This window comes from Coenobita brevimanus, chromosome 45 (genome assembly GCF_032717465.1).
Source record: "Coenobita brevimanus isolate Jiangsu-jjx chromosome 45, ASM3271746v2, whole genome shotgun sequence".
Lineage (NCBI taxonomy): Eukaryota > Metazoa > Arthropoda > Malacostraca > Decapoda > Coenobitidae > Coenobita > Coenobita brevimanus.
This window is the reverse complement of record NC_136998.1, coordinates 40,707,349-40,734,565: the sequence shown is the minus strand read 5'-3', so window position 1 is coordinate 40,734,565 and position 27,217 is coordinate 40,707,349. Positions and strand designations below refer to the sequence as shown.

General features: G+C 44.0%; 1 protein-coding gene across 1 annotated transcript; it reads right to left on the bottom strand.

Annotated features, from left to right (window-relative positions):
• Positions 1-23,075, bottom strand: LOC145398362 (targeting protein for Xklp2-like). The gene is made up of 14 exons (XM_080271251.1): positions 22,974-23,075; positions 20,672-20,773; positions 19,987-20,307; positions 18,848-18,951; positions 17,633-17,745; positions 14,161-14,378; positions 13,982-14,034; positions 13,014-13,182; positions 12,256-12,400; positions 9,978-10,095; positions 5,623-5,835; positions 4,751-4,924; positions 4,251-4,469; positions 1-234 (listed from the first exon to the last, which is right to left on the bottom strand). The coding sequence occupies exons 2-14, from the start codon at positions 20,763-20,765 to the stop codon at positions 1-3; spliced, it is 2,175 nt and encodes a 724-aa protein (XP_080127377.1). The 5' UTR covers positions 20,766-20,773; positions 22,974-23,075.
• Positions 23,076-27,217: the final 4,142 nt, after the last annotated feature.

Sequence of the window (27,217 nt, the reverse complement as noted above, 5' to 3'; positions counted from 1 at the left end):
TCACTCCGCAGTAAAAGTGGCAGATGAAATATTAAGTGTGGAGTTGGATCTGGTGGATCGTGACCGTAGACGGAACTCTGTGGCAAAGTTTGGAGATTTTGGGTCGGTGGGAGGCTGACTGGCAGGGTGAATGACCACAGGTTTGTATTTGCGTATGGGATTAGCTTTGTGCACAGCCTCCCGACGCAGCCGGGCAACCTCTGTTGCCTCCTCCACTGCCTGCCTCTCCTCTTGCTGGAATTGGATTCACTGATTAGAACATGTTCCTCATCTGTCAATCTCAAGTTCATCATCATAATTCTCACCATCTTCCCACATAAAAGATAGGTAAGTTTGGATAAAAAACATGGAAAAAGAATGTTACAAGTTAAATGGGCCACATTATCACTCACACCTTATTAATGCCACCAAATTCCTATACAATGCTTTATATAAATGTGAACAGCTCTTTTAAACTGTGGTGTACATGGTTTACTCTCTCTTAGCAGCCTATACCTCTATCCTCCTCCTCATTGCAATGCAGCTCATACTTGGTGCATTCCGTGTGCGTTCATATGTTCATTAATGATTTGTACAGTTAGCCACAAAGAAAGGGATACACGTTATTTCAAGGTAGTGGAATGTTGCGATTTACGGCAACCTCTACTAGGACGTACTATTCTTTCATGAATGTAGCTCCCGCCACCCTTTTGACGGGCTTGTAACACAGACAAATGTGGGGACAAAGCCAGCTTCAGCCCCCTTTTCACTCTCAATGTTCATTCAAAGGGTTCATTTTAGCTTTTTATATTCCAAGTGCTACATTTCAGTTTATTATACTCCACCCATCCATCATCCAATCCTATGCTGCCCCACAAGAAGCGAAGTAGCCCGGAGCAAGGTAAGTTGGTCCTGGCACTTAAGATGAGAGTGACCAGCCTCACTCATCCCTGAGTGGCATTATGTGAGCAATAAACCCGAACCACCCCTTGGATATTAACATGCACCAGCTTAATCCGACTGGAGCACCTTAATTACCCACTATGCCACCAGGTGCCATAATTTGGTTATATGGTTACCACCCAGCATAATAAACAGTTTCCTAGTGTACAGGAAACCATTTGGCTTGTCACTCAGTGTAGAGTCACTCATACGCAGAAGGAAGAGGAAAGAATGAAGGAAAGATAGCGCTACATTTAAGTTTATCTGACTATAAAGTGAAATAAGTGTAGAACTTTAAATATTTTAAGTGACTGTTCCAACTCTCCACCTATGCCACCTCCTACCCTACCCTAGCCTATGCCACGCACCAAACTATTTTCATCCATCCATCCATCATCCAGTCCTACACTGCCCCATGAGGAGTGTAGGAGCCCGGGGCTAGGCAGTTGGTCCCGACATTTTAGATGAGAGTGACCAACCTCACTCATCCCTGAGTGGCATTACATGAGCAATCAACCCCAACCACCCCTTGGATATAAACCTTCACTGGCTCAATCCGATTGGAGCACAGTAATTACCCACTAAACCACCAGGTGCCAAAATTTGGTTATATGGTTCCCACCCAGCGTAGTAAATGGTTTCCTGGTGCACAGGAAACCATTTGGCTTGTCACTCAGTGTAGAGTCACTCACAGGCTGAAGGAAGTGGAAAGAATGAAGAAAAGAAAGACAGAAGAGGGAGTGTAAAGTCACCCATAGGCAGAAGGACAAGGAAAGAATGAAGGCTATTATTTTTTTATGTGGTAGATGGGGGCTCTCATCATCTACTCATTCAGTGGACGGAGGCCTCAGGGTCTCTACTCTGAGTGACAAGCCAAATGGTTCCTGTACCCCGGAAACCATTTAACATGCTGGATGGTAACCATATAACCGGGGTGTCCGGCTGGATTAAGTGTCCTCCAGATTCCCTTATGTCTATCTATCTATATCTATATACCTAGGCTGCTTCCCCCAAGGAAAGGGAGGTAGCCGAGACAGGACAACTCACTCTCCATTTACTCATCCATTCAAACACATTCATTCGCATCTTAGCCCCAAAGGGGAGAACGGACAGATCCTCACCGCATGTAAAATCACTTAATCATGGCAAACGTTTCGGAGAGCCTCGGAGGGCCCAATACCTGCCCAGGGCCCCTTCCACACGGGGAGATTCACATGGCCATGTGGAATGTGAGAGGTGTGAATGAGGAAAGCAAGAGGGGGGAAGTGGTGAATGTGTCCAAGAGTGCAAGATATACCATGATGACATTGTGTGAAACAAAGATGAATGGGTGTGAAGTGGAGAAGTGGGAGGGTGTGAAATGTGTAAGATTGGGCATGAATGGGCAAGGAAGATGCAAGGAAGGAGTTGCTTTGTTGAGGAATGAGGTGTGGCAGAGTGGAATGAGAGATTACAAATGTGTCAGCTCGAGATGTATGTATGTCAAGTTCAAGTCTGAAAAGGTGAAAGTGACTGTGATTGTAGCATATGCACCATGCAATGACACAAGTGAGAGAGAGAAAGGCAGGTTTTGGGACGAGCTGGATGAAGCAGTGGGAGAAATGCCCAGGAGATATAAAGTGATCGTAATGGACAATATGAATGGAAGAGTAGGCACTGGTCCTGAGGATGACATAATGGGTTGTAATAGAGTGCCAGGAAAAAATGATAATGGGAAGTGACTGAAAGATTTGTAACTCGTACTTCAAACACAAAGATGCACATAAATATACATGGTATTGGGGGAACGAGGATCATACTGAAAGGAGCCTGATTGATTACGTGCTTGTAGAGAGGTCAATGCTGGGAATGGTTGCTGATACAAGGGCCGTGAGATGACGATGTGGAGGTCTGTAAGATCATATGATTGTGGTAAGCAAGATCAAGATGAGAGGAGTGAGGTGGCGCAGAAGAAAGAGGAGCAGTCAGGGAGAAAGACTAGTCGAGACACTGAGGATTAAATAAATTGCAGATAAATACAGGATCAAAGTAGAGGAGTTAGAATCAGTGAACTGAAACGGAATGACTCTGGACAGCCTGTGGAATGCATATAGGGATTGCTTAGTAAGGAATGCTAAAGCAGTGTGTGGTGTGGCAAGAGTAACAACAAAGAAGAAAGGTACGGCATGGTGGGATGAAGAGGTTAAGAGAGCTGTGGAGGAAAAGAGGAAGAAGTGGCTAGAGTGGTTACTGGACAGGGACTCAACTGAAATAAGTGAAGAGGAAAAGGAAGGAGGTAAATGATGATCTAGGAGGAAAAATGAAAGCAAACTACTCTGCAAATATGAAGTTATTCTGGAAGGAGGTGACCGATTATTATTATTATTATTATTATTATTATTATTTTTTTTTTTTTTTTTTTTTTTTTTTTTAATGCAAGAAAAGGGAACCAAAGGCTATGAGCCTGCAGATCATTCCTTCCAAGAAAAAACAAAAACAGTACAAAAGAGAACCAAATTCAAGAGTGTGTGAAGGATGTAAGTGGTAGATTATTAACCCCTGGGGATGGAGAAAGGACCTGATGGAAAGAATATTTTGAAAGCCTGACGAGTGGGAGTAGAGAGATCAGAGCAACTGTAAACATGACTGGTGTGCAGAGAACGAATGCAATGCCAGGAAACGTGACACTTGCACAGGTGAAGAGTGCTGTGAAGCAGCTGAAAAATGGGAAAGCAGCTGGGGTTCATATGGTGTATGCAGAGATGATTAAGGCTAGTGGAGAGAGTGGAATGAAGTGATTCTTGGAGATATATAAGAAGGCATGGATGAGTGAAACTGTGCCAGCAGAGTAGAAAAAGGCTATAATTGTACCTCTGTACAAAAATACAGGTGAGCAAAGTGAGTGCATGAATTATTGTGACATAAGTTTACTGAGTGTGGAAGGGAAAGTATATGAAAGAAGAATTATAGAGAAAGTAAGAGAGATATCAGATGTCCTAGTAAGTGATAAACAGGGTGGCTTTAGGAATGGTAAAGGATGTCTGGATCAAATATTTGCGGTAAGACAGATAGTGGAGAGGACTTGAGAGATGGACCATAAGGTGTTCATGGTGTACATGGATCTGGAAAAAGCATACAACAAAGTAGACAGAGAAGGATCGTGGAAGGTACTGTACATGTACGGAGTAGATGGTAAGCTGCTGGGTGCTGTCAAGAGTTTTTATGATGGTAGTGAAGCATGTGTAAGGGTTAATGGGCATCCAAGTGAATGCTCACGATCGGTGTGGGCGTGCGACAAGGTTGTGTGATGTCCCCATGGTTGTTCAAAGTATATATTGTACAATACTTACCTCTCTTTTGGCAGCAAGTATCTCATCCTCCTTCTTTTTGCGGTGCAGCTCATACTCCATGCGCTCCTCAGCTCGCTGCTCCGTGTTGAGGGTGAAGCCAGATATGTCTGTCAAAGGCTTCTTGGACTTTGCTGGCAGGAAAGGTTGGCGATGCACAACTTCATCTGGCTGGGCATGGAACCTTCGTCTCTCTGTGTCCATCTGCTCCTCCTCCTTCAGCTGTTGCAGAAAATGTTACATTACTTACATTCCCTTATTTCAAAAGTCTCCAACAAACTTGCATGTACTGACCTTGGATACCTAATGGCAGTTCTCCATACTGCTTAACCTCAGCAGCCTCTCTAGTCCCTTTGCCCTAAGGTCACAATCTGACCTTGTTTCAAGTGTTTTTCCATCTACCTCTCACAACACCACCCTCTACATTCAGCCTCACTGCAACACTAATACATTCAAGTCCCATCCTTCCCCTCAACTCCTGTATACAGGCCCCTCCTACCCACCTTTTTAATCAACTGTTCCTGCTTGGCTACACCACGCTGGTCTGACTGAAGGTTGAATGGGCGCGCTCTTGTGGGTGTTGGTGGCTTCTTTGGAGGCACACCACGCACACCGTCTTCAAATACTGGCATCGGGTTGGCATGGAACTCTGCCAGTTTCTTCTCATCTTCCACCACCTGTTAGACAGACATTTGTTTAAAAAAAAAAAAAAAAAAAAAAAAGAGTACAGGTAGTCTCTGCTTTATCATCATCATCTTATCCTGTGCTGTCCCATGAGGAGCGTAAGAGCCCAAGGCTCGGCAAGTTGGTCCTGGCATTTAAGATGAGAGTGACCAGCCTCACTCATCTCTGAGTGGCATTGTGAGCAATAAGCTCCAACCATCCCTTGGATATAAACCAACATAGGCTCAATCCGACTGAAGAGCCTTAATTACCCACTAAACCACCAGGCACCATAGTATGATTATATGGTTACTACCCAGTGTGGCAAATGGTTTCCTGGTGTACAGGAAACCATTTGGCTTGTAACTCAGTGTAGAGTCACCCACAGGCAGAAGGAACTGGAAAGAAAGAAAGGATGTAAGTGAAAGGGAGGAAAGAAGGAAGAAAGAGAAGGGCAGCCACCCAAAAGCAGAACTACATCAAGTGAGTGGATGATGATCCCCACCCACCAACTACTGATTTTAAGGGTTTGAGCTTAATTACTCTTTTTTCCAAACTGCCTGATGTCTCTTCCCTCTCCCACTCTGTTTCACTCCCATACTCTCTCTCAGTCATTTGTTCATCCATACATGCCTCCACTCTATCCTGTCTCCCTCTCCCCATCTTCATTTTCACCTCACCCACGTGAACTCTCTCCCTCTCAGTGCCTCACCTTCTTGATCTTTTCCTCCTTCTGCTGGTACCTGGTCCTGTCCTTAGAGTCAAAGCTGAATGGCTGTGGCTTGGTGGATGTTTTATCCCATTTGGCTGTCGTCTTCTCCCATTTAAGGCCTCCATGGGGCAGTGAAGCTAGAGATGATGCTGAACCACCAAGCTTGTCGCACATTTCCTGGAACTTCATGCCCAGAATCGACGGAGGCTGAGCCTGTACAAAGATAAATAAATAAATAGATGGACAGATTCAGACTGACAGTGACACCTTTCAGTGGTGGCACTGTTATAACCAGGTGCCAGAGCTACTTAGGTATACAGATATCCTTAAACTCCCTGCCTGTCCCTGAGGAGCATTTTTTTCTCTTTTTATGAAAAGAAAAAAAGAATCAAAGGCTAGGAGCCTGCAAAGCAGTTGTTCCTTTTGGGGGGGGGGGGGGGATGAACAAGAGAAATTTAAGCTAGGTATAATTCAAGATGCCTGGACACACTGTGTTTAAAAGACTGGGATTATAGACAAACAGATATAAAGACTGAGGTATACAGTTCCTGAGGTGACCTGTTACATACATGAAGGACAGCAATTATTGGATAATACTCTCTCTGACAAGCTGGACAGAAGAGATGAAAGTGCACTGCAAGAGGTGGCCTGCAGGGCTAGAACAACTATAGCCTGCAGTCCAGTGGATTCATATTTAGATGTGCCTGGGGCCACAACAACATTATGCTACCAATATTCCTTCCTGTATCTTTAGAAACAAATACAGTACTGAAATATCTCAATGCAGACCACAGACTTTCTCCCTGTTAACCGAGTTGAATTTGCACTGGCTATATGATTCCGCATTCACATGTTCCTCTTCTCTTGTATGACATTTATACCTCTGCAGTATCAACACAGATCACTGCAGTAGTGATGGTAGTAACTGTAGCTCGAGGTTCATCTGTATGCAAACCAAGTGCAGTGCATGCTGAAGTTTCTCTTCTGCAGTCCACCATCCTTTCTGGTAGCACTAGGAGGGAGTTGAGGAACATTTATATAACCCAGTCAGCTGAGTACTAAAAAAAAAAAAAAAAAAGAAACTGAAAAGATAATATACAAGCATAAAGAAATGTACAATAAGGTAAGCAAAAATAGACAGAGAAAGCCCAATTATCCAGGCTATATGGTGTGAAGGGATGCCCGAATAATCCGAAATCACGATAAATCCGGCGGAAACAAAACACAAGTACTGTTAGACTGATTTACTTACCGGTAAATGTACACTTTAAGCAGCAGAAAGACCTTACCAATTCTATTCATATTCCTCCACCTTGTTTCTGTACTTTTCTGACTATTTTCAGTTTCGTAAATTACTTTTCTTGCTGACAAATTTCCTCCTTGTTATTATCATCACATTCCTTAAGCCGTATCTACGACTGTTTCCAGCACAGTGGAAGAGACTCACATACTCAAAAGAGGATTTCATTTCTCAATTGGACGTTGGGTTAGGTTAAATTATTAGATACAGTTAAGCTAGGTTAGGCCAGGTTTAGTTAAAAACTTAGGTCAGAATGGTCCCTTCCATCATTGTGTTAATGAGTCAAACACGAGTTGTCACAATAGAACGCTAAAACCAACGAGGAAACAGATTTAACAAGAAACGTTTACTTACCAACCAGAAATGATAATAAGAATATAACAGACTATCAGGAAGAAATGATTTGGTCAGGTGTTTTTACTGCTTAAAGTAGAGCATGTGTTTAGCCCCTTCAACAGCTGTGAGTTCAGAAATTTGTGTACTTCCGTGGCCAGCCTTGAGCCCATCTTTTCAAAGTTTTAATGTTTGTATCAATACTCCCTCTTTCACACATACACATAAGAACAAACAAAAGAATGAGCAGTAAATGTACACTTAACTTTATGAAGCAGAAATAACTGTATGCTAAGTCAGTCCGAAATGTGTTGGGAAGCGCAATATTGAACAAAGAAGGTGGAACTGAATGCCAACTTACGAGAACAATTGGGATGAAAGTGTAATTTTTTTTTCTGATTAGAAAACATTTTTGTTCCATTTCATCCCCTAAAATTGTGAAACCCATAAATTTTCGTCCAAACATACAGCCTAAAGACCTTACCAATTCATTTCTTATTCCTCTAATTAGTTTTCTGTATTTCTCTATTTTAAGGGTGGTAAATTACCTTCTCTTGTTGAAAGATTTCCTCCCTTATTTTCATCACATACCTTATGCTGTACCTACAGTTGTTTCCGGAATAATGGAAGAAACTTACTCAACGTACTCAAAGGTGAATTTTGTTTCCCAATTTCCCAACTGGGGCCCAGGTTAGGTTAGGTTAAATTATTAGGTAGATAAGCTATGTTAGGTTAGGTTAGGTTATCAGTCACCTCACCACCCTTGTGATTGAGTTGTGAGTAGGTGGTGTGGGTGGGGGGGTACGCTCACACTCGTTTACCCGTGGCTCGCTCGCAAGCAACCTGATGCTTGCTGTTTAAACAGGAGCTATCATATGGATAATTCTATGTACAGTCAGTCCTCCCCTAATGCTGTTTGCTGTTGCGCAATATTGCTCTAATGTGGCACGATTTTACAGCAGGAAATAAACATTCTAATGCAGGCATCATTAGAGTAATACAGTATTTGAACCGGGTGGGCTGTGATGCAGTGTGGGCTGCGCAGCCTCACAGTAATCCCTGCAATATCCAGACGCCCAATTTCCGGACATCCCCAATAACCGGACATTTTCATCCCGGGATCCAGTACAGTATTCCCAAAATGGGCCAAAAACCGCAAAAACTTAAAAAAAAATCTGACTTTTTTTCCCACCCGTAATTTGAAATTGCCGTGTGGTGCCGAACAGCTGTTACACCATGGCCCCTTCACCTCTTCCTTCCTCCCCCTCCCCCCTTCCCTGTCAGGGTTGCCATTTGGTATTCTTCATTACCAAATGTGAGCCAAATTGGTAATGAAAAATTCGTTTGGTAATGAATCAGAATAATGCATTACCAAATGGATTTGTCACATGTATGAGGATACACAGGATGGTGATGGTAGATTGTTTGCTCTCTCTGATTAATCTGCTACCCTATATAGCGTGATAATAATCAACACGCTGTTAATTATAAGAAGAGTGATTACATGTATTTCCACTTGTGTATATAATTAGTGAAGAATAGATGCTAGCTTTATGAATTTGGTAATGAAAGTTAAAAATGGTAATGAAAATTGAGGAGTATGGTAATGTGGCCGTTGCGATCTGGCAACTCTGTTACCCTGCCATCATCAACAGTCACAGCCAAACTCCAATCGAGAGCAGATGCTTATGGCAATGCAAGCCCTAATTGTTTTTTGTGAATAAACAGTGAATAAACTGCAATACCTCGCCACTAGAACACATGGGAATTTACAGTGTTGCACAGTGTTAAGAAATTAGAATTTAGAGTGCAAGGGCTTAACTGTGGACTGCAAACTGGCAGTTCAAACCAGTCCAGGAGCCAGGGACTTGTTGTAAGTACCCAGAATGTTTAATATTGTATAAACTCACCTCTAAAACCTCATTTTATGGTTCTTTTGCATTTATTTAAGTCTTTTATGTCCCTTATTGGTGTGATTTGGGTCTTAAATAAGTGCAATGCTTGTCCAGAGGGAGTTGTATAGGTGTTTTTCTGAGTTAAGGTCCATAAGTACAAGTCCAGGAGGCTGGGGCCCAATATCCAGACATGCCTCTGGCTCTATTACATCGGATATTGGAGGGATTACTGTACTTGACGTCACTGCCTGCCAATCACGCTTCGCCTTTCTCGCTCTACCAGCCACCCAAACAATCAGGACCCCCCTACCTCCCACCGGCCTCCTGTGTTCCTCTCTCTGTCCATTCCTACCCACACCATCATCCTCAGCCTGCCTCATGTTCTCCCTCTCTACTGTACCTCATCTCCAGCAAAGTGTGTCTGCTCTTCTCCTCACATACTGTAAGGTACAATAAATTAAAAACTCCTATTGACCTACTGTATTTTTATAACCATATTAATGCTTTTAGGAATTTTAAATTGGGGGATATGAAAAAATTTTGCTCCACAAGGGGGAAAAAACGGACTTTGGGCAGGGGTACGGAAAGAAATTAGGGTTTTCAAGAGTTCCTCTAATGCGATATTTGCCTAACACGAGGTTGGTGCAGAAGCAAATACCCGCATTAGGGGAGGACAGACTGCATTAATGTACCACTGAACCATTTGGTCACGGCCCAGATATCCCAAAACCTGGATAATTCGAACCTGGATAATTGAGCTTCTACCGTACTGCTAAGAAAACTGTGTCAAGATTCCAGAAAACACAGTGAGTGAGAATCATTGCTACCTTTTTGGATGCAGTGATATTGAATGGTTCCGTTGCTGTGACTTTTTTCTCCACCTGATATCCACTTGAGGGTGGCTCCAGTGCCTTCTTGTTGACTGGGTGAGCTTTGAATGCATGTCTGAAATAGAAAACTGTCATTAACAGCTGCCAAGTAGCTCCTCCATCTTTACAAGTTAAAAAAGTAATGCAACTCTATTCATGTTAACCTCCCTACATACTTTATCCATCTACCACAGTCCCGTGTTGAATCCTTCACTTCCTCAACTGTCATACATCACCATCTCACATATTCACAACTGCCATATCATCCTAAATTTTTTTCCCACCTAAGGATGGGGTTAAGCTGCATTCAGGAAATGCAACTCTCCAAAAAAAAGTATTACATTCTTCCTCTGTCTTCTTCTTATTTTTTTCCTTTACTTGTTCCTTCAATGATTTTAAAATTTCTCTTTCTTCTTTATTCAAATCTTCTCTTATATTTTCCATCACTGCCTCTTTGCTTAATTTCCAGGTCACTTTAACCCACCGCGTCCCGTCGACGTATGGGTACGTTGCAACATTTTGCATTTGCCAGTCCCGACGACGTACTGGTACATCGTGCAATTGCAAGGTCCCTAATTTGCACAATTTCAATTTTCCCGCATGATTTTTCGTATTTATACACGGGACACCTTCCTCTATTCCTCTCCAAGATGCCAAGCAGGGACAATGCCTTACACCGCATAACCTCCCCCCCCCCGCACGCCATTGTCTCGGCAATTCACCTGTTACCAGTGACCTGGCCAATAAAGACATTCAGGGCCAGAGTGATTCCCCAATCGATGACAATGTGGAGGACAAAGTTTACATAGCATTAGAGGAAGAAACAGTCAGAAATGATGATCAGGTAATGTGGCAAAAGAAGGTCAGGTATGGTGATGAGTTAGTGAGTGAAACAATGCTTATAATGCCTATATTACTGTTTGAAAACCAATATACTCTCGCACTACATATAAATTCGTATCAAGTAAATAAATAAATACCGTTTATGAGTGGTGTGGAATAATTATCCTCCCACAGAACTCGTTTTCTTTGGTGCCAGCCTGTTAGAAAACCCAGTCAGGTAAGAAGGTATTGCTACCTGGATCGAGTATTTTAAACCTCAGGTGAGTGATTTCTCTATGAAATTTCAATGTTCTCACCAAAAGCGGAGGATTAGAGAGAGAGAGAGAGAGAGAGAGAGAACAAAAAAAAATCGGAAATACCTCGGGATTGAGGGATGTCGGAGGTGTGAAATAGCTGAGGACGTGACGGGTTAAGTATACCATTTATTACACTTTCTGATGACAACTTGACTCTCATTGATCTTGTTTCCCCTTTCTTATAAGGCCCTATCCTCCTTACTTCCTCAATTTCTTTTACCCACTTGTCTCCCTCGGGATCTATCTTGCCTAATATTCCCCTCACAAGGTTCGTACCTCTCTCGGGTCTCACGGATCTAACGTACTTCTCTTGCTCCTGCCTGTTTCCAAATATTACCACGCATCTGTTCCTTTCTACAGTTTCTCTCACTATTTTCTCTTTTTTCTTCAGTATTTTCACTACATTTTCTTCCATTTTCTTCTTGCTCATTTCCCTTTCTTCCTGGATGATTTCTCTTAAGCTGACCACTTCTTTGTTCTTCTACGTGTACCCACTTTGCCTTATGCTCTTCTAATACACTGCTCACTTTCTCCGTTTTATTAGTACTCTCTTCTAGTTTTCTCCTCAATTCAATATTTTCACGCTTCAAATTTCTGATCTCCTGATTCGCCATCTCATTGACTGGATCAGACTCTATATAGTAATCTCAGTATTTTTAGACACGTCCTTTAACACTAGACTCTCCACTTTCTTTTCAAGTTCACTAATCCTCATAATCAATGTTGTAACCAGATCCATGACATCAGTATTTCTCTCAAATCCTGGAAAGTCGAGTCTCTCAATGTTTACATTATCGGCCATGTTTGAGGTTGGTTACAGTACCAAAAACAGCTGTTACCAAAAATACTCCAAACATTTATGTATACTCTTGCCAATAAATCTTTACATTTTTGGTAGTCTAAATTAACTTACAGTATTTTAAACTTAAAACAAGACCATAGGAGACAGGACAAACATAATTCCTGAAAACTACTTAAGGTTTGCAGCGGTGGCTGGGCCTGAGCCTGGGAGCAGTCAAGAGACGTAGTTTGCTGTGTGTGTGTGTGTGTGTGTGTGTGTGTGTGTGTTAAATAAAGGATTACAACATTACACTCACTTTTGTTCCTCTTCAAACTCCTTCTGCTCCCTCTCCTCATGTGTGAGGTAGTTAAGGTTGCGTGTTCGGCTGCGTGTGGACAGGTTGGGGGTGTTGGGGATGGTGATGCCTGCACGTGCCTTTTTGCCATCAGGTTCATGTTCATCTGATGGTCAATACAGTACCTTGTAGTAACAACTTCTTAACATCATCATCATCATCTGGCCAGGTCTTTCTTACAACAGTTAACTGGTATCCTCGGGACACAACTGGTAAGCTCTGGATCAACCGTGTTCATTGTCTTTCCCTAAGTCTATGACCACAGGTTTTCCTAAGTTTTAATTACTTCAGAAGAATCAACAGCTGGTTTCTTTTTTAGTTCCTTTCTAATTATCATAATTCTGGCCTTTACTTCCCACCTTAGAATTAGGTGAGATAGGGACCAGAATAAAATGAAACAAAAAAAACAATAAAGAGAGAACTTTCAAAAGCATGACACTGAAATAAAAATAAATATAAAGACCATAAATGGTTAGAGTAAATTTTAGATTATCTTCTCTAAGGTGTTGAGGTCTAAGGACATGCTACCTTAGTCCAGTACAGTTAAAGGTAAGCAACCAGCCTCCTGCCCTTTGATAGCGTTTATTTTATTTATTATTAAAAAAAAGCGAGAGAGAGAGAGAGAGAGAGAGAGAGAGGAACTGAACTTATGCACAGCAGTAACTCTGATTAAGATGTTCTAACCACTGGACTACATTGGAATATTCTTGCTGCCTCACCAGTACTACCAGCCCTCTTGCTCCTGAACCTCTGAGGAGTTTTGGTGTGGAACTTGAGGTTGAGTTCTGCCATGGACACAAACTTGTTAGATTCCTCAATTTTGCCTTTGCGAGATTCTGTCAGGTTGAATGGCTGAGGTACTGTTCGACCCTTGCATACCTCCTTGTTCTGGACATGTTGATAAAAGTAAACAGAAACATTAATTAAGCCTGGTCACCTTGGGCAAGCTTGAAGGAAGAAGGGGTTAATTAACACTACTTCTGCACACATACATATCCATTCATCCATCGATCATCCAATCTTATGCTGCCCCATGAGGAACGTAGGAGCCCAGGGACCGGCAAATTGGTCCTGACTTTTAAGACAAGAGTGACCAGCCTCACTCATCTCTGAGTGGCATTATGTTAGCAATAAACCCCAACCACGCCTTGGATATAAACCTGCACCAGCTCAATCCAACTAAGTGCCTTAATTACTCACTAAACCACCAGGTGCCATAATTTGGTTGTATGGTTACCACTCAGCATACTAAATAGTTTACTGGTGTACAGGAAACCATTTAGCTTATCACTCAGTGTAGAGTCACCCACAGACAGAAGAAAGAAGAAGAATGACAGAAAGAAAGACAGAAGAGGGAGTGCAAAGTCACCCATATGCAGAACGAAGAGGATAGAATGAAGGAAAGACAGAAGAGGAATGGACAGACACCCAAAGCAGCACTACACTGAGTGGATGGTGAGCAAACCCACCTACCACATACATACACAATAATGTCATTAATATAACTAAATGGGCCTACATTTCCTCTTTATCCTTTGATAGGAGCATAGTGAACTGCAGAAGGGCAACTTCAGCCTGCAGTCCACCAGGTTCATATCCAGATGAACCAGAGGCCAAATTAAGAGGGATAATGTCCAGTATAAGGTTAAAAAGAAACAACCTCAGAATGAAATGGCTAACTAATGACATGACTCACAAGGGAGGTGGTGCTGGTGCGAAGAGACTTGGCAAAATCCACAGGCTCCTCTACTTCCTCTTCACCTGGCTTTGTTGTGGCCTTCAGTCGACTGTCAGTGGCAAAGTGAAACTCCTGTGGTCTAGTTGGACCAAGGGGTCTGGCTGGCCTGGGGTGTGGCTCTGAATCCTCCCGGTGCTCCTCTGTGGCTGTGTCTTTCTGGCGCAGTCGACTGTCTGTAGCAAAGTGGAATTCCTGTGGTTTTGTGGGCCCAATGCGCATGGGTTTATTGACTTCATTCTTCTTCTTGTACTCTGCAATTTTCTTTTTGAAGGTTGCAATGGTTTCTAGATTAGCCTTGTCCTCAGGACTCAAACCTTGCATACCTGATACCTTGGGGATTGATGGCCTGCAACAAAAAGTAAAAATATATTGAAATTCTGTACCAGTAAGTCCTGGTCATACATCACCTTTCCATCTATAACCAGGCATGTTATTCCCAAGGCAGTGACCAGGAAAAAAAACTCACCTACACATCACAATGTCTTCCATGATCAATTTGCCCTCTCTCCAAATCACACCATCCTCCTTGATAAATCCACCCCATCCCTCCACCTCATCCTTCGTCATCCCCTCCACCTCACTCACATTTCCTAGTTGATTTATTCATTCTCCATTCTCTTCATGTGGTAAACTAACCCAGGGTACTTCCAATACTGTACTTTCCAGCACATCCACATCACTACATGAAATAAGTCAAAGTGGTGTACTTACTGCTACATGAAATAAAGTCAAAGTGGTGTACTTACCAGATATGGGGTCAATTACTGGGTTTCTATTGCTATTACTTTCAACTGTTCTTTATTATATTACTATTATCATTAGTATTACTATTCATCCATCCATCCATCATCCAATCCTTAGTTGTCCCATGAGAAGCATAGGAGTCCGGGGCTAGGCAGTTGGTCCTGACATTTAAGATGAGAGTGATCAACTTCACTCATCCCTGAGTGGCATTATGTGAGCAATAAACCCCAACCACCCCTTGGATATAAACCTTCATCGGCTCAATCAGACTGGAGCACAATAATTACCCACTAAACCGCCAGGCACCAAAATTTGGTTATATGGTTACCATCCAGCGTAGTAAATAGTTTCCTGGTGTACACGAAACCATTTGGCTTTTCACTCAGTGCAGAGTCACAGATAGGCAGAAGAAGGAGGAAAGAATGAAGGAATGAAAGACAGAAGAGGGAGTGTAAAGTCACCCGTAGGCAGAAGGACGAGGAAAGAATGAAGGAAAGAAAGAAAGAAGAAGATGGCAGGAAAAAAGGGCTATTACTATTAATATATTATTTATGACAACAGTAGTTAATTAAACTGAATCCATCCATTCATCGATCATCCAATCCTACGTGGCAGGTCAGGTGAAGAGGGATAAACGGGATATCATAGGTGAGCAGTGTGTGAAGAATGATGAAGGAAGGGTAGTGGTGAACAGTGAGGATATTAAAGATGCATGGAGAGAGCATTATAACCGGTTGTTGAATGAGGAGTTTGACTGGGACAGGGAAGGTTTGGAGCCAGCAGATCCAGTGTCTGGCCCTTGGCCTTTGATTGATACTGCTACTGTGAGTGAGGCAATAGGCAGGATGAGGGTGGGGAAGGCAGCAGGTGTGTCTGGGTTGACTGCCGAAATGTTGAAGGCCTCAGGCGATATAGGGGTGAGTTTAGTCACTGACCTGATAAATAGGATTATTTATGAGTGTGTTGGCCCAGATGATTGGCTGAAGAGTGTAACTGTAAATGTGTATAAAGGGAAGGGTGATGTCCTGGAAAGAGGAAATTATAGAGGTATAAAGCTTTTAGATCAGATAATGAAGGTAATGGAGAGAGTTTTAGAAGGTATGAATGGAGAAAGAGTGAATATTGATGAGATGCAGTTTGGGTTTATGCCAGGTAGGGGGACCACTGATGCCATATTCATTGTTCGACAGCTTCAGGAAAAATATATTGGTAGGAGAAGGGATCTTTATTTTGTTTTTGTTGATTTGGAAAAGGCCTTTGACAGAGTCCCTAGAGAGGAGGTGAAGTGGGCAATGAGAAAGCTTGGCTTGGAGGAGTGGCTGGTTAGGGTGGTTATGGCCATGTATGTGGGTGCTCACACCCAGGTGAGAGTGAATGGAGATTTGAGTGATGAGTTTTCCGTGAATGTTGGTGTGCATCAGGGGTCAGTCTTGAGTCCCATGTTGTTTATCATGGTACTTGAAGCCCTTTCACGTGACTTTAGAAATGGACTCCCGTGGGAGTTGTTGTATGCTGATGATTTGGTGTTGATTGCAGAGAATGAAAGGGAGGCGGAGGAAAGGTTTAGGAAGTGGAGAGATGGTATGGGGCAAAAGGGTTTAAGGGTAAATGCAGATAAAACAAAAGTGATGATATCTAGGGTTGGTGGCGGTACTGTCAAAGACGAGGGAGAGTGGCTATGTGCAGTTTGCCACAAGGGCGTGGGAAGTAATTCCATCTTGTGCGGTGTGTGTGATAAATGGGTGCATAAGAGATGTAGTGGCATCAGAGGTAGACTGCAAGATAATGCTGATTTTATGTGTATGGCGTGCCGGGGTGAGCAGGTGGAGATCGTCAGACGTGAAAGGATTGAACTTGCTGGTGAATCTCTTGAGTGTGTGGAAGAGTTTTGTTATTTGGAAGACATGTTGTGTGCTGGAGGTGGGGCTGGGGATAGCTCTGTGGCTAGGGTGAGAAGTGGTTGGAAGAAGTTCAGGGAGCTCTTGCCTCTCCTGACATTGAGAGGACTCTCCCTACGTGATAAGGGGTCTTTGTATGCAGCATGTGTTACGAGTGTAATGCTGTATGGTAGTGAGACCTGGGCAGTGGAGGAGGAAGATATTCGCCAGCTCAGACGTACAGAAATGACAATGATTAGGTGGATGTGCAGTGCGTCCCTGCGTCCAAGGCCTGGGTTTACGATGGAAGAGTTGAGAGGTAGGATGGGACTGGAGTGTATTGGTGATGTGATGAGGAGAGGTAGATTGAGATGGTTTGGACACGTGGAGAGGATGGGGGATGATAATTGGATGAAGAAGGTGAGAAGTGTTAATACTGGGGGTGGGGTTATGAGGGGTAGACCGAGAAAGACATGGGACGAGGTCATTAAGTGTGACCTCAGGGTTAAGGGACTGAACAGGGAGGCTGCAATGGATCGTGCAGCGTGGAGAGCCGCCATTAGGTGACCAAGGCCGACGCATGCAAGCATGTTGGAGCCTTTAAAAACGAAAACGAATGTAATGTAATCATATCACCAGACCTATGCATGAACTTTGGGTGTATTATGTAATTTGTAGTTAGTTACTGTTGTATGAGATGCTGTTGCCAGATAGTACTGTCTTAAATAATTACTGATAGGCTGACAATGCATATATAATTTATTTTGTCGACACCTAAGACTAAATGAGTGTCTGTAATAGGAAAGTAATACACAATGATCTATTACTTGGCCTTCTATTACTATTACAGCCAGGAATTTGTGATCTATTACTATTACTGTTACTTACAAAACCCTGTAATAGTCTATTACTATTACATATTGCTATTACCCCATGTCTGGTACTAACTGCTACATGAAATAAAAAGAAGTGTACTTACTTGTGGCTGATGCGGACCTTAGCCACACGACTGGCCTGGGTGGCACTGCGAGGGCTGCCCGATGACCTTCTAGATCCTGAGGATCTGCGGTCAGCATTACTCCGACGCAGAGCCTGCACAAAATCAAACACAAATCTATAACTAGTGCTGTAAATCAGAAAGCAAAAGCCGATTATTCAGCGCAGCTTCAGTATCGGAAGAAAAAAATTATCAATAATCGCAATCACATTGGGAATCAGCTGAGTAACGATGAAAAATTCATAAATGTTTCATTTACTGAATAGTCCTAGACTCTACTACCTGTTCCTCCATCATTTTAGGTCTGAACTAATGCTGTAAAGATGATTATTTTTCAACGATACGCTCACATCCCACATTCAACTGACTGTCTTCGGTAACATTCTTGAACTAAAACACACGGAATATTCAGACCTTCACATTACATCTCTGTGATTAGAATGAAGTTCAATACAAATACCTACACAGCAGTCTCCTGTCAAGGAGCTGTGGCAGACAAGTATGAACTTGCGAGTCAGACTGTACACACACACACACTGGTAGTGTTCCATCAATGTTTTGACTTAGGCTTAATGTTTACTTTTGATGATATATGAGCTGTAAACAGAAAATCAATTTCTTTTAACTTTTTCTATTGGTCTTCAGTAAAATTTTGATGATTAAAAAATATATGCAGCTTAATTATCACTGCCCTTCTTTGAGTTTAAGGAATTTAGTGCTAAATTTAGTCATTACTTGCAAATGTAATTTTGTTTGGCTAACATGAAAAAGTCGCTGAGCTCTATAATATGGAGGGGATATCTCACATCAACATCACTCTGACCATTTTCCCCATTAAGCCCTTCAATACAGCTGATATCCTTATTAGTTTATCTTGCTCCTGCCACACAATGTTACCCATGTTAGACAAGGCCTCTCATACTGAAGGGGCTGATTACCTGAAAGTTCAGAGTCTATTCTATCCTCACAACCAGAGATCTGCAGTCAGCGCTACTCTGATTGACAGTCTATAACACAAATAGCTACTGCATGTAACTACTGTACTGCAAATGAATTAAAACAAATGCATCATCATCATTCTGACCCCTTTTCCCACAAAGATGAGACAGAATGCTGATAAGCCATGTACAAAAGTAAAATGCTAATAAAATGGTGTTATAAAATCTAAGCCATCAAGAATACGAGGCCAGATCTGACCTTGCTGATGGCAGCGAGGCGAGGTGACTGTCGAACTCCCACCCTGGCCACTTCACTCTTTCGGCCACCCTTTATAGGCTTTGCCACAACTGCCTTTTGCTGACCTGCAGAAAATATTGCATACTAAATATTTACATAATGAGTGTAACAGTAGCACAACAGTAGTTCCAACTCCAGGCTTATCAAATGGGGAGGTACTGAGGAACATTTGTGGATCCGGGCAGACCCTGGGTACACTGATACCACCACGGGAAGGCCGCCCTCTCCAGTGCTAAGTGACTGCAATGACACTTAACCCTAGATTAGCAAGGTCAGGATTTGTACATGAGTGGTGAGGTGGTACAACCTGATTCAGTACCAACTTTGGAAAATGAAAATATGAAAATGATATAGATTTTAATTTAAAAAATTTTTCAAGGTAATGCAATGTATTTGCAAGAGCTCTAACCTAAAACTACTGACAAACAAAGAAAAATATAATTTTAATGAAATAAATAATGGGCAACTATGTAGCAGCAGTGGGAGCGTCAGACTCATCCCGGGGCACCGTTACACGTCCACTTCACCCCCCCCCCCGGATTGAATGTTTCTGTTGTTTACTTTCTGTTTTATAACAATCTTTTAGCTGCAAAATAACATAAATACATAATCATATTAACCAGTATGCATATCCAGCCTCAACCTCACATTAGTGGCAAGGTGGTACCGAAAAATGGACCAAGAAGCACAAAACCAAAATTTTACACTGGAGCAAAACCTACCCACCATGCACCACCACAGCAGACCTTGAACTGAGAATACTGGGGAGGGTGACCACAGACGCCCGTAGGCGGCGGCGTGGTAAAGTTGAATAGGCCTATGGTACCGACTTCGACACCACTTTGCTAATCTAGGGTTAACAATGACTTTATACTCACCAGCAGAATAAGGCTGTGCATTAACAGCATCAAGACTAACAATGGCTTTAGGCTCACCAAGAGAAGATTAAATGATAAATACAATACTGGTATATTAAATCCTGTTTATATCTTTTTATGCCCTTTTTTTGCAGTTAACCCACAGAATACCACAAACATTGTTTATTAGTGTTTAATTGCTACCTGTAAAGCTGATTTGCCCAATTCCTCATAATGACATACCTTGGTCATGTGGCTGCTCTTTACTGTCCTGTGGGGTAGGTGGGTGTCTCTTGGGAGTTTCCATTGGTATGTTAATTGATGCTGGCTGTACATGTGCTTCGCCTTCTTCCTGACATTCATCCTTTTGTTGTTCTTGTACATCCTCTCCCTGTGCAGGTTCTTTTACAATCTCATCCTTTTCTTTTTCTTTTTGTTCTTCCTGTGGCTTTTCTGGAGTCTTTTCTTGCTCTTGTTCCTCCTCCTCTTGTCTATGTTTTTGCTCCTGCTGTTCTCTTAGTGTGGGTTTGTCTTCTCTCACGAACTCAGCACTCCTTGGGCAGTCTGACATTACAATACAAAGCAATAGTGTTTACTACAAACTATCGGTAATCCTGGGAATATACTGCAAATACACACAACTTTACTATATGGATAATACAGATGGATTGAAATTGATACCAAAAGCATATATAGTTAGTGTCAGTTCTTAGTATAAGCCAATTTTTTATACCTGTGCTGTACTTGTTTTCTACATTAGGTTGGCAGTAAACACACCATGCCTCCTGCTACCATACCATTAGTTTCAGGAAAGGAGAGTAAATTACAGCAAAGAGAGATACAATGAATAGATGAACAGAATGACCTGAAGCCCTCTGCCCTCCCAAATAAAGCAAATCAATAAAGTCTGGTCATCATCACAACTCACCAAAATAGGACTCATCCACCTCGACATCATCGTTCACCAGGTCAAAGACATGGCATGGTGCGTTGAACTCATACAAGTTGTCACTCTGGGACATAGTGGCTCCTGCTGGTGATGAGAAATATACACAACACACTGTATATAAAAAATGATGACTCACTTCCTTTTACAGAATCTCCATGCTGGAGTTGGCCATAATACATCGGATATTTTCTATGGACTTGAAGCTCAACTAAATGCCAAAACCAGTTAGCTAATTACTTCTCAACACTTGCTGGATACTGTTGGACAAAAAGAAATCTCAGGTGTGTAATCAGATTTGTAAAACTGGCTAACACAACATACTCAGTAATTGCTAAAAGTTGTTCTATATTACTTATTGGTAAAACTTTTTGGAAAAGTATAGTGTTACCATCAATATTATATGGAGTAGGAGCGATAGATATGACAGAGGAAGATATAGATTACAGAATACAGAAAATGGAGTTTATAGGCAAATTATGGGGGCACCAAGGTATGCACAGGAGGCTCCTTTGAGGGGAGAGGCAGAGGCTTCAAGTATGAGAGCTAGGATAACAGAAACACAGTAGAAGTATGTAAGGTATGGTATGAAGGAGGATGGAAATGATCTGCTTAGCAGGATAATAGAGGAGATGAGAGTACAAAATGTAAGTAAATGGATGAAAGGTTTGGAGAAAAGGATTAGAATGATTGGGCACACGGAGGAATCGATGAAAGTTACAGATGAGAGAATGAAAGACTGGGACACAAGACGATGGAAAAGAGAGATGGAGTGCAAATCAAGTTTGAAGATCTACAGAGAGTAAAGACAAGAACTTGGAGGACAAGACAGCACATATGACATATGGGGTAGGCGGTGGTTGAATCGGTAGAGAGGTGGCGGGCAGTCCTAATGGACCGAGGTTCGAATCCCGGCTGGGGCAGGGAACAGTTTATGGATTTGAATTTCATAAAATCAGACTTTACTGATCTACCAGAAGGCCCGCCGACATGTCGTAAAAATACCCCCGCTACCACCAGTACTGTAAGAGACAGCCATAGCATGTACCGGGTATTCAATATGGACGGTGGGTGTTAGCGCCAAAGTGGTGACATGTGGAGGTGTAGGAGGACCACTGGACCCCAAGGAGGACTTTTGGAATATGGGGATAGGCCCTGAAGCCTTTGCCCAGAGTCGGAGATGTTAAAAAAATAAAAAAAATAAGCACGCATCATCCACACTACAAAAGTGCAGGACCAACACTTTGAACCTAAACAACAGGAAGAGATTTAGTGGTGAAGAAACTAAGTGCAAGGTGTATGAGGCAGAATACGAAGACCTGAAGCATTTCCTCTTATGGTGTCCCGGATACAGTGAAGAAAGTAAACTGTGAAACTACAACAACCATAAGTGGAAAATGAAGATTATGTAATTGGTGATTACCTATTTGATAATAACAACATTGAAGAAACTACAGAGAAAGTCTATACTTTTTGGAAAATTAGAGAAAATAAAGCAAGAAATAGGTAAAAAGAAATAGAAGTTTTGTAATTTCAGGGTAAAGCGCTAGCCAAAGCTCAAACCAAAGACAGCATCAGGGAGTGCCGTTGCAAAGGCAAAACTCCCGAATATCAACTCAACTCATGAAGAAAGATTAAGAAGAATGGGCTTAATATCCCTCGATATGAGAAGACTGAGAGGTGACTTAATGGTACACAAAATCATGCATGGATTACAAAGACTGAACTAACAAGACTTTTTTATTCTAAAAGATGGACCCACAAGAGGACATTCTTTGAAGATTGCAAAACAGAGACCACAGCTAAACCACAGGAAGTATACTTCTCCCATCTTGTGGTAGATGAATGGAATAACCTGAACCAGGAGGCAGTGTTGGCTGAAACAAAGCTTCAAGGCAAAGATCGATAAATTCTTTAGGCAAGTGAGTGGGAGGGGGGATTCAAGAGCTAGCATCAGCTTCCTGTCCCAGTCCTAAACCGTCCGCCTGAGGAATGATTACATCCCCCAGGCGGGGATGGTAAGTTACTGTAAGTAATGCCGAGTCTTGGAAACTTCAGTACCGGCACAGCTTACCAAAAGTAGCTGCCTTCTTTAATCATCACTATTGCTTGCAACTCTGTCAAAACAAATACCGCAAACACAGATTCAGACAAATAAACTTCAGGAACCAAGAACCATGGGTAACCTGACCAGGCAAGTAAACTTTCCGCCTAAAATGTGCACTGCCTTACAACATCCATATACGCCTATAACAAACTAATTCTTGTTTATTTATATACTTACGTCCTGGTTCAACTCTGATGGTGATTTGTCAATATTATTTCAACCTCCTGTTTTGTAGTTACGCTTAAAATACTTAAAATTCTTGAAGAATCAGCTGAGCAAGACGGACACCGAACAAAACAAACTCGAGTTTAAACTCTTGGCCAATCAGAGTGTAGCGCACCACATGGGTCAATTCAGCATCATTATAAAAAATCAGGATCCATATTAAATAACCCAACCTTCAAGTCATCAACATGGATAAGCAAATATTATATTTACTACAAAGCTTAATACAAAGATATTAAGGTTGAAGCTTCAGTCAATTCAGAATTTAAATTTGATTCCAGCGCCTGCCGGGCGGGCCTTGGAAATAGTAATAAGTACTCTGTACACCTTTTCAACGATAAATATTTCATTCAATCAATCATTCACCTGCAACTGAGAAATTATAAACATTTCACACAAAATGGTGACAATGGACCAAAGGTATAAATATTATTATAGTGGCCTACCTGCTACATAAATTGATGTTATAGCCTCCCTTCCAGTTAAATACAGTAATTTTTATCATCGTTTGCTCACCTCCGAGGGCAGAGTGGCTCAGTGGTGGCAAGATCTTCTTGAGTGGTAGAGCGCATGACACAAGACCGAATTAAAGGTCGTGAATTCGCACCCCGCCCAGGCAAGCTAGTCCTGCTGGGAGAGATAGCACACTCCCGTCACCTAGCTATCAGATAGTGAAATATATTCGCCAATTATTGCCTTTGAATCAGCACTGGTTTGTCAGATGTCCAGTTTCTCTCTCTTTTATTGTTTTGACGTAGGTATTGATTTTTGTTATGTTTATAGGTCGACTTCTCGCCCTAAGAACACTATAGCTACTGAGCGGGGTAGGCTACTCTTTCGAGTCCGGAACTAGAACACACAGCAAGAGGAACATGGCATGAAAACTCGGTACGCCAACCTTACACATGTACTGCCTTAATTTCGATTTCCTTACAATATACAGCAAGTATATACAATATAGGTGTAATGGACAATCTCAGGCACTCAATACATACAACGGCAATCACCATCAGTTAACAATATTCACTAATAGTACATTGGAATTATAGGCACAGTTCATATAGTCCTTCCCGTACAGTCCTAGTGTACTGCACCACTCGTTACTTTCAGACTTAGGCAATTCTCTTTATACATTAGAGGTGTCACTGTGATGGGTGTGAACACAGTCAGTCTTCACTGTACCACCGATATAAACAACAGACACTGTCAGTCTTCGATCGGTATGGAGTCACTGTTATTACACTAGTGGGCTTCTTGGGCAGCTGAAACCTGGGCTTATCAGAGGTGGCTCCCGGGCGTGGGGGGCTGGTCCTCGGGCGTGCCCTCCCGTAGGGGACACGGGTGTGATCATGTTCCAGGGTGCAGGGAGGTACTTCGTTAGTGGAGCCTCGACCTGCCAGGTGGCCCTTGGGACTCGGGCCGAAAAAGGCCAGTAGTCTCGCCTGCCGTCGTCTGCCCCTGGCAGAGGGTCGGCGGCGGGACGGGCTTGGGAAGTCCCGCCCCGGGGTCCTGGGTGCGTCCCTGGTCAGCTGGGGGCTGCAGTCACCACTAGGACTACTGTCAGGAGTGGCCTGCGGCGTCCCATCCAGGTGGCGTCCGTCAGTACCGGGCATCGTCCAAGGGCGACTCGTCGGGCATGGACTGCCTCTCCCAGGATTAGGCCCTCCCACCACTCCTCAAAGGGCAGCTCCTCCTCCTGGGAACCACACCTGTGGAGAGAGTGAGAAGGGCGTTCCACGCGGCCTCTGAGTGGTAGGTGGGCTGCGCCAGGGACTTCCTCTGATGGGGAGGCCCTAGAGACTGAAGACAAAGGGCGTACAGTGGCCGACACTTCCCCGACGTGGAAAGTGGCTGACGTCGCGGTTCCACAGCCCCTGAGGGCAGCAGTGGAAGGGTGTACAGTAGCCGCTCCTTCCCTGGTATGTACAGTGGTTGATACCACGGTGCTGCTCCCGGAGGAGGTGTAGGCAGATGAAGGGCGTACAGTGGCCGCTCCTTCCTGGTATGGACAGTGGCCGATACTGCGGTGCTGCAGGGGGCAACAGCAGAAGGTCGTACAGTGGCCAATCCTTCCCCAGTACGGACAGTGGCCGATACTGCGGTGCTGCCTGGGATTGTCAGAAGACAAGTCCCACCCCTATCCTGGCGAGGGCTGGCCCGGCTGAGCTGTTGGTGACCAGGACTGTTTGGCTGTCTCTGGCTGTGTTGAGGGAAAGAGAAGCGTAGGGCCCTGGTGTACCTGGGCCTGTATCGCTCGGACCTGGCATGCTCTCTTCCTGCCCCTCCGTGATCTCCTTCTGGGGTGGGGGTGCTGTCATGGCTCCATCCGAGGTGGGGTGTTTCCACAGGGGTGTGGAAACACCCCCAGGAGGAGACCATGGAAGGGCAGACAGAAAGCTCAGCATGTCCAGTCAATACGGACAGAAGTTCACCTGGGCCGCGCTCCCCAATTCCCCAGAGTAAGATCGACGAGACCACCCCAGTCGGAGTGCACTACCTAACGGGCAAGCTATCCCTTGCCAGGATCAGGGTGGAGATGACTCTTCAACTCCAAGCAGCACCCCAGCGACGGCCAGAAGCCACGCAAAGCAAGAGATGGCCCATAGCCGCTCTGCCAACAAGGAGACGGCCCATAGCCGCTCTGCCAACAAGGAGACGGCCCATAGCCGCTCTGCCAACAAGGAGACGGCCCATAGTCACTCCGACCAAAGGGCCACGGCTTATAGCAGGGCCCCAGTGACACCCAAAAGCCGCACACAAAAAAGGCCAAGGCCTATAGCTGGGCCTCCAAAGAGGGGACAGCCCATAGCCGCTCCGTCAGATGCTGCCTACACCCTCTGCAGAGCCGGTGACAGCCAAAAGCCGCATGAGGGGAGAAACAGGTATGCCCCCTCTCCTTCTGCAGTTGCCTCGGAGGGCACGATGCTGGCAATGGCCCATAACTGCGCCAGTAGGCAGGAGATGGCCTATAGCTGCTCCTCATCTACATGTTGCCCTCCACACAGGATTTTGGCGACGGCCTACTGCTGCACCAACAGGCAAGCAATGGCTCATAGCCGCATTTTGTCTGTGTTCCTGTCAGGGAGTCGGGCCCCAGTGACAGCCTGAAGCCACACCAACAGCGACGGGATGGCCTGTAGCTGCCCTCCGTCTGTTGCCCAAGGTAACCCAGCGACAGTCTGCACCTGGGAGGGACACCAAAGTCCCTCGCCCCCTGTGACTCTGCAGTGTGAGGGCAACCTGCACTCAGCCCTGCCTACAGGCGGGATTGCAGGCCACTCCTCTGTGCACCCAGACCAAGGTAACCTCCTGGAGGAGGACTCCTGCCCCAAGGACTGGTGGAGAGACCGGTGTTATCCCCGGGGCTCTTCTCCATCCAGTCGGCCACCGAGGAGGACCTCCACCAGACGGACTCCAACCAGGAGCAACGATGCAGCCCCAACCTGATGGCGGCACCACGGGAAGGAGACTGCAGCCAATTGGCCTCTGAAGGCGCCCCCAGGACCCCCGGGTGAGATTTCACCCCTCTTCGACGAAGGCGATGTCCTTCCTCCACCAGGCGCCTGAGGGAGCACTTTCAGGATCTGCTTGGCCCGAGTCTTAATGGCCAGACCCCAGTTCCCAGCCCCGACAGTGAGGGGCCCTTCACCACGCCCAGCCCAAACCCTCGACGAGAGACAATGCCCCTGTGAGTGGTCCCGTGGCCGCGGGAGGAAGGGATTCCTGAAGGGACTCTGCCTACCCCAGGCCGACGACTGTGAGTCCCCAGGCCTCCCCCCTTCCCCTTTGCCCGATCACCGACATTACCTAGCATTGACTGTGATACATGGCTCCCTCAGACCAACAGTGAGAGGCAAAGACTGTGTGGTGTAAATGAATAGTGAGATCCAGTAAAGTGAGGAAAAAACTTGGGACAGTGCATATCCATTCTGTGCAAGACGAGAGGCAAAACTGTGTCGGTATTATAACTCTGTGACAGCGCACGTCCACCCTGTGTGAATCAAGAAACAGAAATCAGTGACGCTACACATATAATCATCGTGAAACAGGAACAAGAGTCAGTGTCAGAGTAAATATCCCTGAACTATAGTAAAACCTATATTTTGCCTTCCCACTGGAAACAACTCCTGTGCAGGGACTGTGAAAGTTATGTATTGCCTCCTTACCCAGACTAAGACTCCTGTCTATCTAATATC